A 15,337-nucleotide genomic window follows, 5' to 3' on the forward strand; every position below is an offset into this window, starting at 1 on the left:
AACCACCAACACCAACCTGTCAACCTCGCAGCCACCGGCCAAGTGCCTCTCATTCCTCCCACAGTCAGCGAGGAAAACGTCAAACTCTCACGGAACACGAATTAAACGACAAGGAACGGTTCAACAACTATGTTCCGTACAGTGTGACGTCACATGAGAAGTCCTTTACGATAAATTAAAGAATTTAAATGGGAGGTCAAGAGAAAATAATTATTTTTTCAAAAATAATTACAGCGCTAAAAATGATAATATAACGGGTGGACCGTTACAATCCCCTCCTACTCGGGGAAAAAAAATTTTTTTTAACCAAAAAAAATTTTTTTTTTTTTTAACTTCAAAATATTAACAACTAAATTTACAATAGTCTAACAATCCACGTTGATTCGCAAGATTACTTCTAAATATAAACTAATGGTCAAGGAAAAATAAATCAATACATGACTCAAACTCATACTAAAATGTTACTATGTTACTCTCTGCTACCAAATATTAACATATATTGCTCAAAAGTCAAAACAAAACTAAATATTGTACTTAAGTTCATAATAATAACTGAGTGTCGAATTGGGCACTAAAACCAAAATTGAACTATCCATGGACATCAGATTTATAAAGGGTATATCCAAGAACGGAACAACCAGGAAAAGGTGTGAGCCAATTCGAACCATATCAAAAGTAAATGTACCAAAGTGAATAAAAAAAATCAGTAACTAAAATAGGTAAAGAATTGAACACTTTATCCAAAACTGAACTAACAATGGACACCAGATTCATAATAGTATATCCAGAGAAGAACAATCAGGAAGATTTATGGAACAATTCTCACTAATGTCAAATAATACCAATAATAAACATACCAAAGGAATCCAAAACTCAATAACCAAAATAAATGTGGAATCGGACACTTAATCCAAAGTCGAACTATCAGTGGACACCAGATTCATAAAAGGCATATCCAAAGAAGAACGACCAGGCAAATTTATGGACCAAATCACACCAATACTAAACCACATAACAGATCAGGTCTACGTACACCCACATCCGGTAATACGAACCTATCCAACTAAATACACAAAATAAATGAAGAATCGGACACTTATCCAGAATCGGACTATCAATGGACACCAGATTTATATAGGAGTATATCCAAAGAAGAACGATCAGGCAAATTTATGGACCAATTCTTACTAATACTAAATAAACTAAATTATTGGATCCAATGGTAACTAATACTGAACAAAATAAATAAATTAGGTCTACATACACCCTCATCCGGTAATATGAACCTATCCAAACTAAGTAATCAAAATAAGTCACAAAAAAAAATTACCAACAGACTAAGTAACAGAGATGTAACCAAACTAAATCACAAGTAAGATAAATACCTAAGGTATATTGACTAAAATATAGAAACTACCTGAACTTAATTTGTGCTGGTATTCGCGAACTATAGCATGTTGCTACAACAGATGTATGAGAATAGCCAGACACAGATAAAGTACTAATAATGTAAGAATAAGTAAGAAAGGAAAAAGAATAAATCGTGAACTTACCAATTCTATGGCACCATGATAAGTGATAGGAAAAAAAATTGACGAGAACGAGCACAATTTTAAATAAAACTGCAAATTCATGCGTTCTCACATACGTGGAATTATTCAGGAAATATTCCAGAATCTGAATAGCAACTAATGCCTAAGGAAAGAAGTGGGAATATACTCTGATGAACAACTCATTTGTCTAAACACTCCAAATACTGACTTAACAAACCTACTGCGTATAGGGATAGTCAACAACAAACATACTATGAAGTACGAGATAAAATATAAACTAAATACTTCCCTATCAAATTGTAAATATGTAACTGGAATAATTGGACTAATTAGACAAGAATAGTTAGGACATGCTGCAGGCATTTCCTGACCAGAAATATTATGATAGATAAACATCTGTCTACTCTGCAATGAAAGACATAGATTGCGAAATCGGATAGCAATGGCGCCTTGCTGAACTTCGAACCCACGTATTCACCAACTTTGAGCATCAACAGACTAAGTGGTTTCTAAGAAGAAATATGAAAGACTCAAAAATTCATACATACTTACATCAAAATTCCAAACTAATTCCAGAATCATACTGTGTAGGATAGAAGGATATAAATTATTATAAAGTGTTTAAGATATTGGAGACAAATAATGTTAATAGAGTAACCCAATAACAAATTAAAAACCACATCTTTCCAATATGGCAAATTCAATAATAAGATATAAATATGATCAAAAAAAATTAGTAAGTAATCAAATATTCCAAATAATATAACACATAACCTGAAATAAGTAGTGCATAACATACAGTTCCATAATAATATCCATATTAAACAAGAGTACTTGTATGAGCTTACCTGTCCAAATAAGTATATAAATATATAATAATTCAACAACCCTACTAACTTAGGGGTTAGGTGTGCAAAAACTAAACAAAAATACAAGTGAAGTTCTGATTAATTGTATAATCCTACTGACAGGATTAGCAATTAATAACATTGACTCATAATAATAATTACAATGCACCATGCCTAATACCAAAAAAAAAGTTAAACTCATACATAAAGTACTACATAATAATTAAATTAATAAGTAATAAATTAAAAGTCATCAACAACAAAGCCAAAGATGAAATCAAGCAATGTATGTAGGTACCTGCATTATCAGATGACAAAAAAAATATCAGACTAAAATTTCTAACCATACTAAAGATTGAGTTAAGCTAAAGACAAACAGAAGAAGAGATTAGCTTGAACAACACTGTTAAGGTAATCTTCTTCTGAAGACTGTTCTATAACTTAGTAGGAAAATAGTATCAATGTTTCCTAACTAATAAAGAATTTATATTTAAATCTCAACCTAAAGTATCTGATTTCTATGAGCATTATATTATGGTACCCACATTGATATAATATTATTATCAACAATAATAAAACTAGAAACTGAGATGGATAATGGAACTACTTTACTATACAATAATTATAATTGTTATATTTAACACTACCAATTAAAGAAAAATAGTTTGGATGACCATCTGTAACCATCCGAACCATGCGAATTCAACGTATCATGTATAGAAACTAATGTCTGGACTGATATTGCTTTGTGGTGTGTGCCTGTCTTACCAAACAACCCAAATATCAAAAATAACAAATATAAAATATAATCTAAAGTTTGTAAGACAAAGATACATATGGAGAAAATATTAGCGACACACCAACAAATCAAAATGCCAGCAAAATATATAAATAATCAAATCAATAGCGTAAATAAAATACCTAAATACTGAAAATGATTTCTAGTTATGTATAAAATATAACCATACTAGAAAAAAATGTATGCATATATTCAACGATTAATTGTACGCGCAAACGTACTACCATTGGTAGAAGGAATAAAAATTTAACTAATAGAACATAATGTCAGTTATGTATACTCAATCTAAATACATAAATAAGTTTCCAATAAAAATACAAAATCCAAACTAACATATGAGCTGTACCACTAAAACTAAAAATGAGGTATCGAAATAAACTAATCAAAACCAAAAGCAGCATAAGTCTACCTGTTTAGTATTCGTAAAGTTTTAAAGACCAAAAATAAATCAGAAGTAACATGTATACAAAGATATCAAAAAGTTAATAAAACAGAAAATTCCAATAAAAGAAAATTGAACTAAAAGAACTACTGTCTTAGAACCATAAACGGTTGGCACCACGCATTGGGCAGCCAGTGTAACAAAAATAAGAAAACTTCTGTTGGAGTGAAAGTAAAAAGAAAGATATACTCCAACAGAAGTAAGGAAAAAAAAGAAGAAAAGAAAAGACTAAGGTAACTAGTTGGGGCCTCTTATGAAAATAAAAATGAAGGGGCTTCAGCGGTTGAGCCGAAGTAGGAAAAATAAAAAATACTACTTTGCAGTAGTACTGAAGAAAGGGGGATTAGAAGGGATAGAAGTAGACGTGGGAAGAGACAGAGGCAAACTGAATAGAGTTGGCTAGCTATAGATGCAAGAGAGCAACTTGACACTCAAGGATGGATACGGCTCGTTTGCATGCCTGTCGAAGAACAGTAGCTCTATGTAGATAGTAATAATGACTAAAATATGAAATAATAAAATAAGAATAATGTACTGAAGAGGAATGAAGATGAATAATTTCTAAAGACGAACAAGATAAATAAATCTAACAAATCATGGGCGCCATGAAAATGATCTTCGATCATTCTCCCAGGTATCTTATACTGCTGTCAGATATTAAATATATCAAACCTGTAATAATGAACATAAAGGAATAATAAAAATAAATGATATACAAAATAAATAAACATATTTATTAAAAATAACTACCAGATTTTTAACAATCTCTGAGTTAAGCAAGTTCATATTATGCTGTGACTCTAAAATGACATAAGTTATACAAGAAGATATATATATTTTAAAGATAACAACAATAATGTTATCTGTTACAAACTTAAATATAAGTACCTCTTACTAACATATAGGGTACAAAATTACATAAGTCTTCTACCAAATGGTTATAGTACGCCTGCTACGTACAACTAAAGGAAACCGACGAAGATGAAAATAATACAAATAAATAGGCCCAAGCCTCACTAAGAGAAAATACAATACTGAATAAAGCAAAATTAAATATACAAATGAATAAACGTTATAGAAGTGAAGTTAAGAAAAATACCGACAAATTGACCTAAATTAACCGAGCAAATGCAATGAAATAAAGTAACGACGAAGTAACCGAACAAACGAAATAAAGCGAATAAATACAATATTTGGGAAACAAGCAAGTAATGTTACAAAATAAATTTACCCGAATTACATAAACCAATATCAAAGCAATAATAAAGTATTAAAAACCTAATTTTCTCAAGGCTTATTCCTGTGCACAAGAAGTTACCGTAGATACAAAGTTTGGGAACCAAATAATCTAATATACAAATACATATGTCAAAAAAAAACAGAGGTAACCTAAATCTGGAAAAAAAACATAGTGTATTTAACAGATAGTCTGAAATATAAAAAAAACCAATAGTTACTAAAACTCCTCACTAAATGTTCCCAAACGAGGTTGCGGTTGCATCCTAGAAAATGAGCATCACTATGATGCACCTCCATGCCCCCCCGTAGGCCCAGGTGGCAGGACGAAAAGGAGCTGGAATGTCCCCCAAAAAGCTTGTTCCCAAAACATACTCCCAGTTTGACTTGGCGGTAGCTGCAATAAGGTCAAGGTGGCTTCCCTAGGTAGTCAAGGTGGGTACGACATCACATGAGGGTTAGTTTTCTTCCTAATGGCTAAAAACATATACTTCGTTTGATTTCTCATATAAACCGGTAACAAAAGTAAAGAGAAGAAGAAATAATCGAGGAAAACTTTTTGGAAGCAATAACATAAAAAAAAACAACCATTAAAAATGGAACAAAAACTAATCTCAGGTAACCTTGAACTATTTTGAGTTTGAAAACATGAACAAATAATGGCATTGCATTTGAAATAGGAATATAAAATATGACTTATCTGAAATAACATGAGATTAAGATAGTAATAGCCATCTACATACATTTTATATACCTTAATGAAATGGTATTGAACCAGACAAAGATAGTTACATGACAATTTATAGATATATTGGACATGAAAATTTATAGATATATTGGATGTTCAATCGGTTTAAAACGTACAGAGAAATGGTAATTATTTCCAATATTAATTTGAGGACTTCAAAAATGTTTGGTTATGTAAAACCAAAAACCCCATTAATATAAAGATCGATATAAAGATAATATAAAGATCGAAATAATCTACATCCTTCACCTAAGGGACTGGCTAAGAACATTTAACAATGAACCAACTATTTCATATATTCAAGGTTAACTAAAAAAAGACTACAGTCAAATGCACTTAGCCTACGTTTGTTACCGACCAATCACAGCAAACGTAAGCTAGTGACACAGAACACAAAAATCACAAAGTAGTGAAATAGCAAGAAATACCTAAAGTAGTGACAGTGGTGTCATGTTAATGCGTTTTGTGAGGTTATGACTTTTGTGTTTGGCGGTTTTTTAAGATCAAATTTTCTTTGGGCTGGCGGTTACTTTCCAACTTAACACCAATTATACATACATACACATACAAAATTTCAATTTTAGCTTTTTTCATTTCTATTTTTGTTTTTAATTTGTTCAATCGTTTTAAAAATCTGTTCGTTAGAACACCTAATTTAATTACCCAAGACTTTTTAGCAATTATGGATTCTACCTACCCATCTACTTCAACAAGTTCTCTTCCAGGAGCCAGCCATCTTTGCAGCAAAATATTTAAAAATGTGGAATTACGAAATCGTCATATCAAAAGAATACACAAAACAGATGTTCCGCCCAGGGCTAACAAAATGAATCAAAATCGCATCATTTGTCGGTTATGTGATCAAGAAACTAATTTTGAAAGTCATGAGAAATTACGAAAACATCTCCAGGACTGCCACCAGCTGAGTATTGAACTAAAAACTTTTGAATTTTCTAGCAAACAAGAATATGAGACATGGAAAGATATGCAGAAAATTGAGACAAGTTATGCATGTAGTAGAACAATCCGTGGAAAGGAACATAAGATAATGTACTATGATTGCAATATAAGTGACATACATGGTAAGAGCAATACTTTGTTACTTGCAATAATTAAAACTTATAGGTACAGTAGAGCGTCGGTTATCCGAACTAATTGGGGGACATAGGTGTTCGGAAAACCGATACATATTTATAGTCATACATATTTATCCACAAGTGAATAAAAGCCATATTTATATGCCTACATATTTATTTATATCTTGATAATGACAACTAGCAACTAAACAAAAAAGTGCAGTCTTTGCAACAACATAATTATTTTTGGATACAATAGTGAAGAAAATTGAAGATATTTTAAGCGTCAATTACTAACACTTGCTCGGTATTTGAGTGCGGGATGTGGGAGTCGATAGTTCGAATAAGCGGTCGTTTGGTTGATCGACGTTCTGATAATCGACGCTCTACTGTACTTTGTTACTTGCAATAATTAAAACTTATACTGATCTATCTTTAGGATATAAGCCCAACTATAAAATTAGGACAGAGAAATCTGGTGGATCAATTAGAATAAAAGGAGTGTGCCCTTCCAGACTGGCTTGCAAACTGAGAGACCAAGGACAAGTTTCTGTCAGTTATTGGAAAACACATGTTGGACATAAAGAAGAATTAAGAACAATGCATCTGTCAAAAGCAGAAGAAAAAACGGTTGTAGAAAAATTAATGGCTGGGGTGCCACCCACTAGAATTTTAAAAGATTCAAGAAAATTGGAAGTACCACAATTAGATAGACTTGCTGTAATAACAAGTCAGGATCTCAGAAATTTGACCAGAAAGTATAATATACACAAGAAACGAGATCAAAATGATATGATAGCAGCAGCCCTAAAGGTTCAGGAATGGAATGCTAACAACAAGAATTATGCTTTCTTATTCAAGAAGGAAGGTAAACACCATTTTTTTTCTGTTTTGTAGCTACCAACATTATAAATAATTGTACTCCAATTTGACTTGTGTGAATTGTTATCCTTGCATGGCTCATATAACACACCTTGCTCTTAAGTAGAATTAACAACATTTATGCCTTGATACGAAATAGCAATAAACATTTTTAAAATAATATAATGTGCTAAGTTTTAGTTATTAACTTTTTACATTAAATCTAATTTTGTTATGGACATAGTGGTGGTATATGGGGTAAATTTAGTGGTTGAATTGTTACCTTTGCCTCCCTCAAGTAATAAATCTCCCACTTGTCAGAAATCAATAACTTTCACCCCTTAAATAACTAAAGTCCATTCATTTTACAAATTCCCAACTGTAAACAAACGCACATGGAAGCTAAACAGGGTTGTCCTGAAGTATTTCTTAAAAACCAACATGCTACCTACAATTTGAATTTGCAGACTGACCAGTTTGGACCTGTAAAATGAGAATCCGCCTCTTTTAGGGCAATAAATTACATTTAACAGCCTCTTGACGAATGAGAGGACGAATAGTAACTTTGTTTATAGTTAGGAATTTGATATTTGAATGTGGTTTAGTTTTAAATTTTACCCATATATTTTTGTATTTTGGTGGTTAGCATGTTAGATCACGTAAGCACTGATGATGATCAGTCATCCGATTGAAAACTAGTTCTGTGATGTAGCCCTTTTTTGGGATTTTAACAAATATACCTTTTATAAAGGATTTTAGTCATTTTTAGTTTTAAATTGTCCTTTTATTACCATCATTGCTACTTTTTGGGTCTTGGCCTATTTAAGAGTACATACTTCTTTTTTTATCTGTTCCCAATATCTAATCTTTGGTCCTTTAGTTGTGTTTAACTGGCATTTATTCCTTTATTTTCATCTTTTTCTGTCCTTTCCACATGCCCCTTCTACCTCGAGTCATCCTTTATATTATCTGTTGTTCAATGTTCTTTTGTATTCTTTTTTTTTTGTTTTATCTTCAAGCCCTCTATATGCTACCTTTCATATTTGGACCCTATTTCTTTGTTGGTATTTATATTCTGGCTCTTATTATACTTTCTACCATATGCTAATCTGAACATTTTTTGCCCCTCTTTGAATTAATAATCACATGATCTATCATATTGTGGTTCAGTAGGTACTGTAACTAGGTAACTCCAAATTTTTGGGGTTTTTATCAAAGTTATCTACTTTAAAAAATATCTTTCTGGTGCTATTTAATTTCTACAATGAAATAATTATTTCTGAAGTAAAATAGTGAATTTAATAGGAAATTTATATTGTTATATTTCCAATGCTATAAGTAATAAGTAGATAACAATGAACTTTAAGCAAGCTTAAAAAATAGAAGTAATATTACCTATTTAAATATTCAATAAAATTTCAGTCTCTTACCATTTATCTTGAATTATCTGTTAAATATAATATGCCGGGATGCTTTTAATTTTGTTGAAGACTACGATTAGGCCTGGATCCCACGTACCAAAAACAAAGTTTATTAATAGCAAGCTGAAAATTTGTTAATAGCTTAACAGCGTCTAGTCACACAAACTTTGAGGTACAGGAATACTGGAATAGGGGGAAGTTTTAATTGTGGAACAAGTTACAGGTTTCAAACCTCCCATGTATTTTGTTGGACAGAACTTGATTTGTTACCCTTTCATTAAACTTTCATGCAAAAATCAGACAGCTATTTTTTTGCAACCTGCTAGTTTTCATTATCATAAAATTGTCAGGATAACATGTTTCACAATTAAAATCACGTCCCACAATTAAAACTTCCCCTGTTCCCATACATCAAGGTTTGTTCGACTAGACACTGTTAAGCTATTAAGAGGAAACAGTAGCGATCAACAGGTAGCAAAAACACGTTCCAAGATTGCGGCTGTAATTTTGAATATTTTTCGAGATATTTGGCACACATATTCGTAATATAATAAAGAATGGCGGTACAGAGCCCAATTTGAAAAATATATTAAAATGTGGAAATTACTCTGTAATTAAATACAATATTAAAAAACGAGCCTGTACCGCCATTAAAAAGAACAAAAAAATACACTTTCTTCAAATAAACTTTTTAATCCGATGCCTAGATTTTGTGTCATTTTGGAACTACTAAAATTTTTTATTCCATTAGTACTTCCAAAATGACACAAAATCTAGGCATCGGATAAAAAAGTTTATTTGAAGAAAGTGTATTTTTTTGTTCCTCTTAATGGCGGTACAGGCTCGTTTTTTTAATATTGTATTTAATTACAGAGTAATTTCCACATATTAATATATTTTTTAAATTGGGCTCTGTACCGCCATTCTTTATTATATTACGAATACGTGTGCTAAATATCTCGAAAAAATATTTAAAATTACAGCCGCAATCCTGGAACGCGTTTTTGCTACCAGTTGATCGCTACTGTTTCCTCTTAACAAATTTTCATCTTGCTATTAATCAACTTTTTTTGTACACGGGATACAAACAAGCTTATCAATTTTGAATGAACTAAAAATTTGGTGGTTTATTTTTATTAGGAGAAGATCATGATATATTGAGAAAAGAAGATTTTGCGGTAGGGTTTATGAATGCGGTGATGGAAGAGAAACTACTAGAATTCCCGAACATAATTTGTGTCGATGGGACACATGGGACAAATAAAAAAGGACTGGATTTGACGATTTTGCTGGTGAAAGACGATAGAAATGCTGGATTCCCTGTTGCGTTCCTTCTGTCAAATAGATTGGACCAACGAATTCAAGAAGTTTTTTTAGGTATGTATTATACAGTGTGTCTGTGTAACTTGGAATCATAAGGGAAACTTTTTTGATATCAATTTTACGAAAAAAAAGTTATTCTTCATAAAGTGCTCTGCATAGTCTAAAACCTAAGATGCAACCATCAGATATCAAATTTTATCAATAATATACAAGGATGTTCAAAAATATGGGTTTTGCTCATGAGTAAAGTATTTTTAATTTTTTACAATATCGAAAAGTGTTATTAAGAAAAGTTGTTTGTAATTAAAATTTATGTTATAATATGCATTTACACTCTTCTAATTGAAAAAAAAAATTGAAAATTTTCCTCAAATTACGGATACGCAACATTAATTTTTATTTAAAATAACTCCGATATTGTTAATTTTGCGACAAAAAGTTATTCTTTATAAAAATGTCTGAATAGTCAAAAACTAAGATGCAATCATAAGATATAATTTTTTTTCAATTTTATAAGAGGTATGTCAAAAAATATAAATTTCGCTCAAGAGTAAAATACCTTTATAGTTCACAATATTTCCACTAAAAGGATGTAATTGCATATTAAAACATAGTTTTTAATTCTAAAAAACTTTTTATAATAACAAATTTCAATATTGTGAAAAATAAAGATACTTTTACTCTTCAGCGAAATTCATATTTTTTGACATACCTCATATAAAATTGACAAAATTTAATATGTTATAATTGTATCTTGGTTGCTAAATATAATGCGAACTATAAGGAATAACTTTTTTTTTCGCAAAATTAATAATAACGGAGCTGTCATAAATAAAAATGATGTTGGTTGTCCGTGATTTGAGCAAAATTTTCAAAAATTTTTTTTTCAATTAGAAGAATGTAAATGCAGATTATAACATAATTTTTAATTACAAACAACTTTCCTCAAGTACAATTTTCGATATTGTGAAATATAAAGGCACTTTACTCTTGAGCGAAATTCATATTTTTTGACATACTTTGTACACTGTTGATAAAATTTTATATCTGATGATTGCGTCTTTAGGTTTAAGACTGTGCAGAGCACTTTCTAGAGAATTACTTATATTCGTAAAATTGATGTTAAAAAAGTTTCCCATATGGTTCCAAGTTACGCAGACACACTGTATAAGTAGTGACAATTTAGGACTGCTAACTAACGATTATTTTTAAAACCTTTAGATGCCCTCAAGAATAAGATACAGACAGAAGTTAATGCGGAATATTTCATGAGTGATGATGATCCTAAATATTATAATGCATGGAAGAAGATAATGAGACAAGAACCAAGGAGACTCTTATGTACGTGGCATGTGGTGAAGAACTGGAACATTAGAGGAAAGAAAAAATTACAGGATCCAACTTTGAAGGCGCAAATGAAAAATGAACTCAGGCAGATTATTCGAGAACCAGATGAAGATAAATTTAAAGAACTATGTGACAAATATGTATCCAAACTAGAAGAGGCAAATGAGATAGAATTTGTCGATTATCTGAAAAAGTAAATAATTATATGAAATCATACATTTTAAGACACCCTTAAGTATTTTTTTTTCTAGACAATACTTGGCTGAACACAGAAAAAAATTGTGGCCCTATTGTTACAGAAGAAATGCCGGGATTAATACCAACATGGCAATTGAATCACTCAACAATCTACTAAAGACGAATTACCTCAAGAGAAATGCAGCAGTGGGGATTGAGAAGCTACTGGATACAATGGATGAGCTAGTTGAAGAAAAAATGTGGACGAGGATAGTTGATATAATACGACCAAGCGCAAATAATTATCAAGACAGGCTTTCAATAAGAGCACACAAACGGGCAGCATCGATGAAAGGCAAACTAGAAGAACTGGTTAAGGAGACTGCATATGGCCATTATGAGGTAAAATCCTTTAAAGGTATGAATATATTACGTTATGTAAATTTTAGACAAGTGTGTGAGAGTGAGTGTAAGACATTGTTTTGTAGAGTGTGTAAGATTTGTATTCACCGTTATTGGTGTAGTTGTGATGACTATATGGTGAGGAATACCTTGTGTCAGCATGTGCACTTGGTAAGAATGTATGAGGAGCGTTTGGGTAGTAACTCTGTTGTAGATGATGCTGCAAGGTGTTTAGGAGAAATGTCAACTATCAAATCAAGGCATGAGGAGGAAATTAATGAATTTGTCAGAGGGAAGCTAGAACAGACAAATGTGACCCAGGAAAAAACCAAAAGAAGTCTTCAACAGGAATATCTCAATAATGTGTTGAACGGATTAGATGACCAAGGTTTTACCGAATTTATAAGGAGGACTCAAGGAATTCTGGAAGAAGTTAATAATAAGGCAAAGAACATTACGAAGAAGCGAAAAATGGAGACTCAGGAGTATTTTCCTTCAAAAAAAAAAGAACTGATTAAACATTTTTTATTAACAATTTTTGTAGCTCACATGCATTCTTGATTTGTACCTGTATTGATTTTTTATTTACAAGATCATTAGTTAATTTAACATTACAGATTTTACTTGAATAGTAATAAATATAGTGAAATTTTATAAGATTATAGATTATGTTACTTAAGTTAGGTCTGAATTTTAAAGCTATGTTAAGTAAGATGTAATTTGATAACTTTTATATGAGTTGTATTTTTAAATTGGGATCTACTGGGCCGTAGGCCAGGTTTAGAGGGGTTTTACCTTCGCCATTGCACCAATAACGGCGCCCCCTCTCCCAATTTTTAATAAAGAAATTTTAAACAGCCATTTTAGTGTTTTTTTGATTTGCAATAGTTATTTCAAGTAAACATTAATTTACTTAATTTTGTTCAGAAATAAATCTCGAAATTCGATTACGTTTATCCAAATGCGATGTCTGGTCGACTATTCTCTATGCAGTTGAGACATGGACCCTTGAAACATCAACCGTAAATAAGTTGGAAGCCTTTGAAATGTGGATCTACCGGAGAATTCTCAAAATTTCGTGGACATCGCATACCTCAAACGAAGAAGTGCTGCATGGAATATGCGAGGCAAGAGAAGTTTTCAACACAGTGAAAGTTAGAAAAACATCATACCTAGGCCACATACTGAGAAAATAAGTACCAATATGCCCAACTTATAGTGAAAGGGAAGGAGAGGACTAGGAAGGAAAAGACTAGGAAGGAAAAGACTATCGTGGCTCAGAAATATCCGACAATGGACAGGACTAAATTTTGAACAGCTGAAGACAGAAGAGTTTGCAATTGTAGTAGGCAACCTCCATTGAGGAGACGGCACTTTAAGAAGAAGAAGTGGAAGACATGGGAGGATAGCAACAAGAGTTAGAACAAATGCAGGAGAAACTGACAATTTTTTGTGAAAGTGAGGGTTCATCAGGGTTTCGTGTTAAGCTCGTATTTATTCTCATTGGTGCAGGTGCTGGATCAGATAACAGCTGAACTTCAAGGGGAGGTGCTTGGTATTGAATGTACGCAGATGATAGTAGAAAAGTGGAAGAAAGACTCAAGCAGTGGAGACAAGTACCTGAAGAAAAATGATAACATTAAATAGGACAAAACCAGAATATTCTTTTAAAGATGGTATTCCAAATATGGATCGAGTAGTCAGCTTCGATAGAAAAGAACTCAAAAGATTTTTTTAGACTCCACGTGAGAAAGCAAAGAGAGTGATTATGACTAATGTTCCAAAAATAATAAGTAATAACAAAAACAAACATTTCCTAATGCAAAAGCTAAAACAAAAATACCTGGATATCTAATAAAAACTACAACAAGGAACAATAATTACATTTATAATAAAACTAATATTCAACTTCAGGGGAACGGCGCAAAATGTCTCCTGTCAAAATTTTAAATGTATTTTTTTTTCGGATCCTGAGAAAACTGTCAAGTATTTTTGAAAAATTTAAACGCAGAACGAAAGATTACGTTATTACCGAGGGACAAAAGTCCTTTAGAATAAATAAAAAGTTTCTTTGGAATGAAATATTTGCAATTAAAAATTACACTAAATTTTCTTTTATTTTCACCCCTGTAGCTTCTTAAAATAAACATTAAAGGCGTTTTCAGGGACGTTCGGCCCTCAGTAAAAATGCAATCTTTCATTCTTCGTTTATATTATTCAAAAATGTTTAGTAGTTTTCTCAGGATTCGAAAAATGAATACATTTAAACACATTGAATATTTTGACATTTTTCTGCGTCAACTTCGTAACTACGAATAGCAAATTTTTCAGGAGAGCAACAAAAACGTTTAATGTTAGTGTCGTTAAAAATTTAATAATTTTAATTACTTGATAGTAATACAATTTAATTGTTAGCAAGTCAACGTCAAAAATGAAAAAAAGTTTAGATACGAGGTTGACGCAGAAATGGGACGATTTTGCGTGTATGCAAACCTAAAATGCGGTTATCAATAATACACAATTTTCATTGTAATAATAAATATGAAACCCGCCAAATTTTAAATTAAGACAGACCCATCAACCAATCACAGAAAACGTAGGAATTCCACTACTTTGTGTTCTGTGTCACTAGCTTACCTTTGCTGTGATTGGTCGGCAACAAACGTAGGCTAAGTGCATTTGACTGTAGTCTACTAAAAAACATTAGTAGAAAAAACGATTTACCGGTTAATTTTTTTATTCCTCTTCCACTGATGGTACTCCCATCCTTACTCCAGGAAACCCGTACTCCAGGAAACAAGTGGTGGTAACTTTTTACTATACTTCCAAACTTAGTTGAAATAAAAATTAATTTCGAAGAAATTAACCGCCATTTACGGTACTAACCACCAACACCAACCTGTCAACCTCGCAGCCACCGGCCAAGTGCCTCTCATTCCTCCCACAGTCAGCGAGGAAAACGTCAAACTCTCACGGAACACGAATTAAACGACAAGGAACGGTTCAACAACTATGTTCCGTACAGTGTGACGTCACATGAGAAGTCCTTTACGATAAATTAAAGAATTTAAATGGGAGGTCAAGAGAAAATAATTATTTTTTTA

The 15,337-nt window shown here is 31.8% G+C and overlaps 1 protein-coding gene across 1 annotated transcript; it reads left to right on the top strand.

Moving 5' to 3' along the window:
- Positions 1-6,090: 6,090 nt before the first annotated feature.
- LOC126879029 (uncharacterized) lies at positions 6,091-13,094 on the top strand. The gene is made up of 5 exons (XM_050641910.1): positions 6,091-6,708; positions 7,142-7,570; positions 10,125-10,361; positions 11,529-11,847; positions 11,906-13,094. The coding sequence occupies exons 1-5, from the start codon at positions 6,309-6,311 to the stop codon at positions 12,792-12,794; spliced, it is 2,274 nt and encodes a 757-aa protein (XP_050497867.1). The 5' UTR covers positions 6,091-6,308; the 3' UTR covers positions 12,795-13,094.
- Positions 13,095-15,337: the final 2,243 nt, after the last annotated feature.

Source organism: Diabrotica virgifera, chromosome 1 (genome assembly GCF_917563875.1).
Source record: "Diabrotica virgifera virgifera chromosome 1, PGI_DIABVI_V3a".
NCBI lineage: Eukaryota > Metazoa > Arthropoda > Insecta > Coleoptera > Chrysomelidae > Diabrotica > Diabrotica virgifera.

Bases quoted from the DNA above. Each gene is read 5' to 3' on its own strand.
- LOC126879029 (XM_050641910.1), top strand. From the start codon at position 6,309: ATGGATTCTACCTACCCATCTACTTCAACAAGTTCTCTTCCAGGAGCC. The intron at 6,709-7,141 runs GTAAGAGCAATA...ATCTATCTTTAG, and splicing joins CAATATAAGTGACATACATG to GATATAAGCCCAACTATAAA. The intron at 7,571-10,124 runs GTAAACACCATT...TATTTTTATTAG, and splicing joins TTTCTTATTCAAGAAGGAAG to GAGAAGATCATGATATATTG.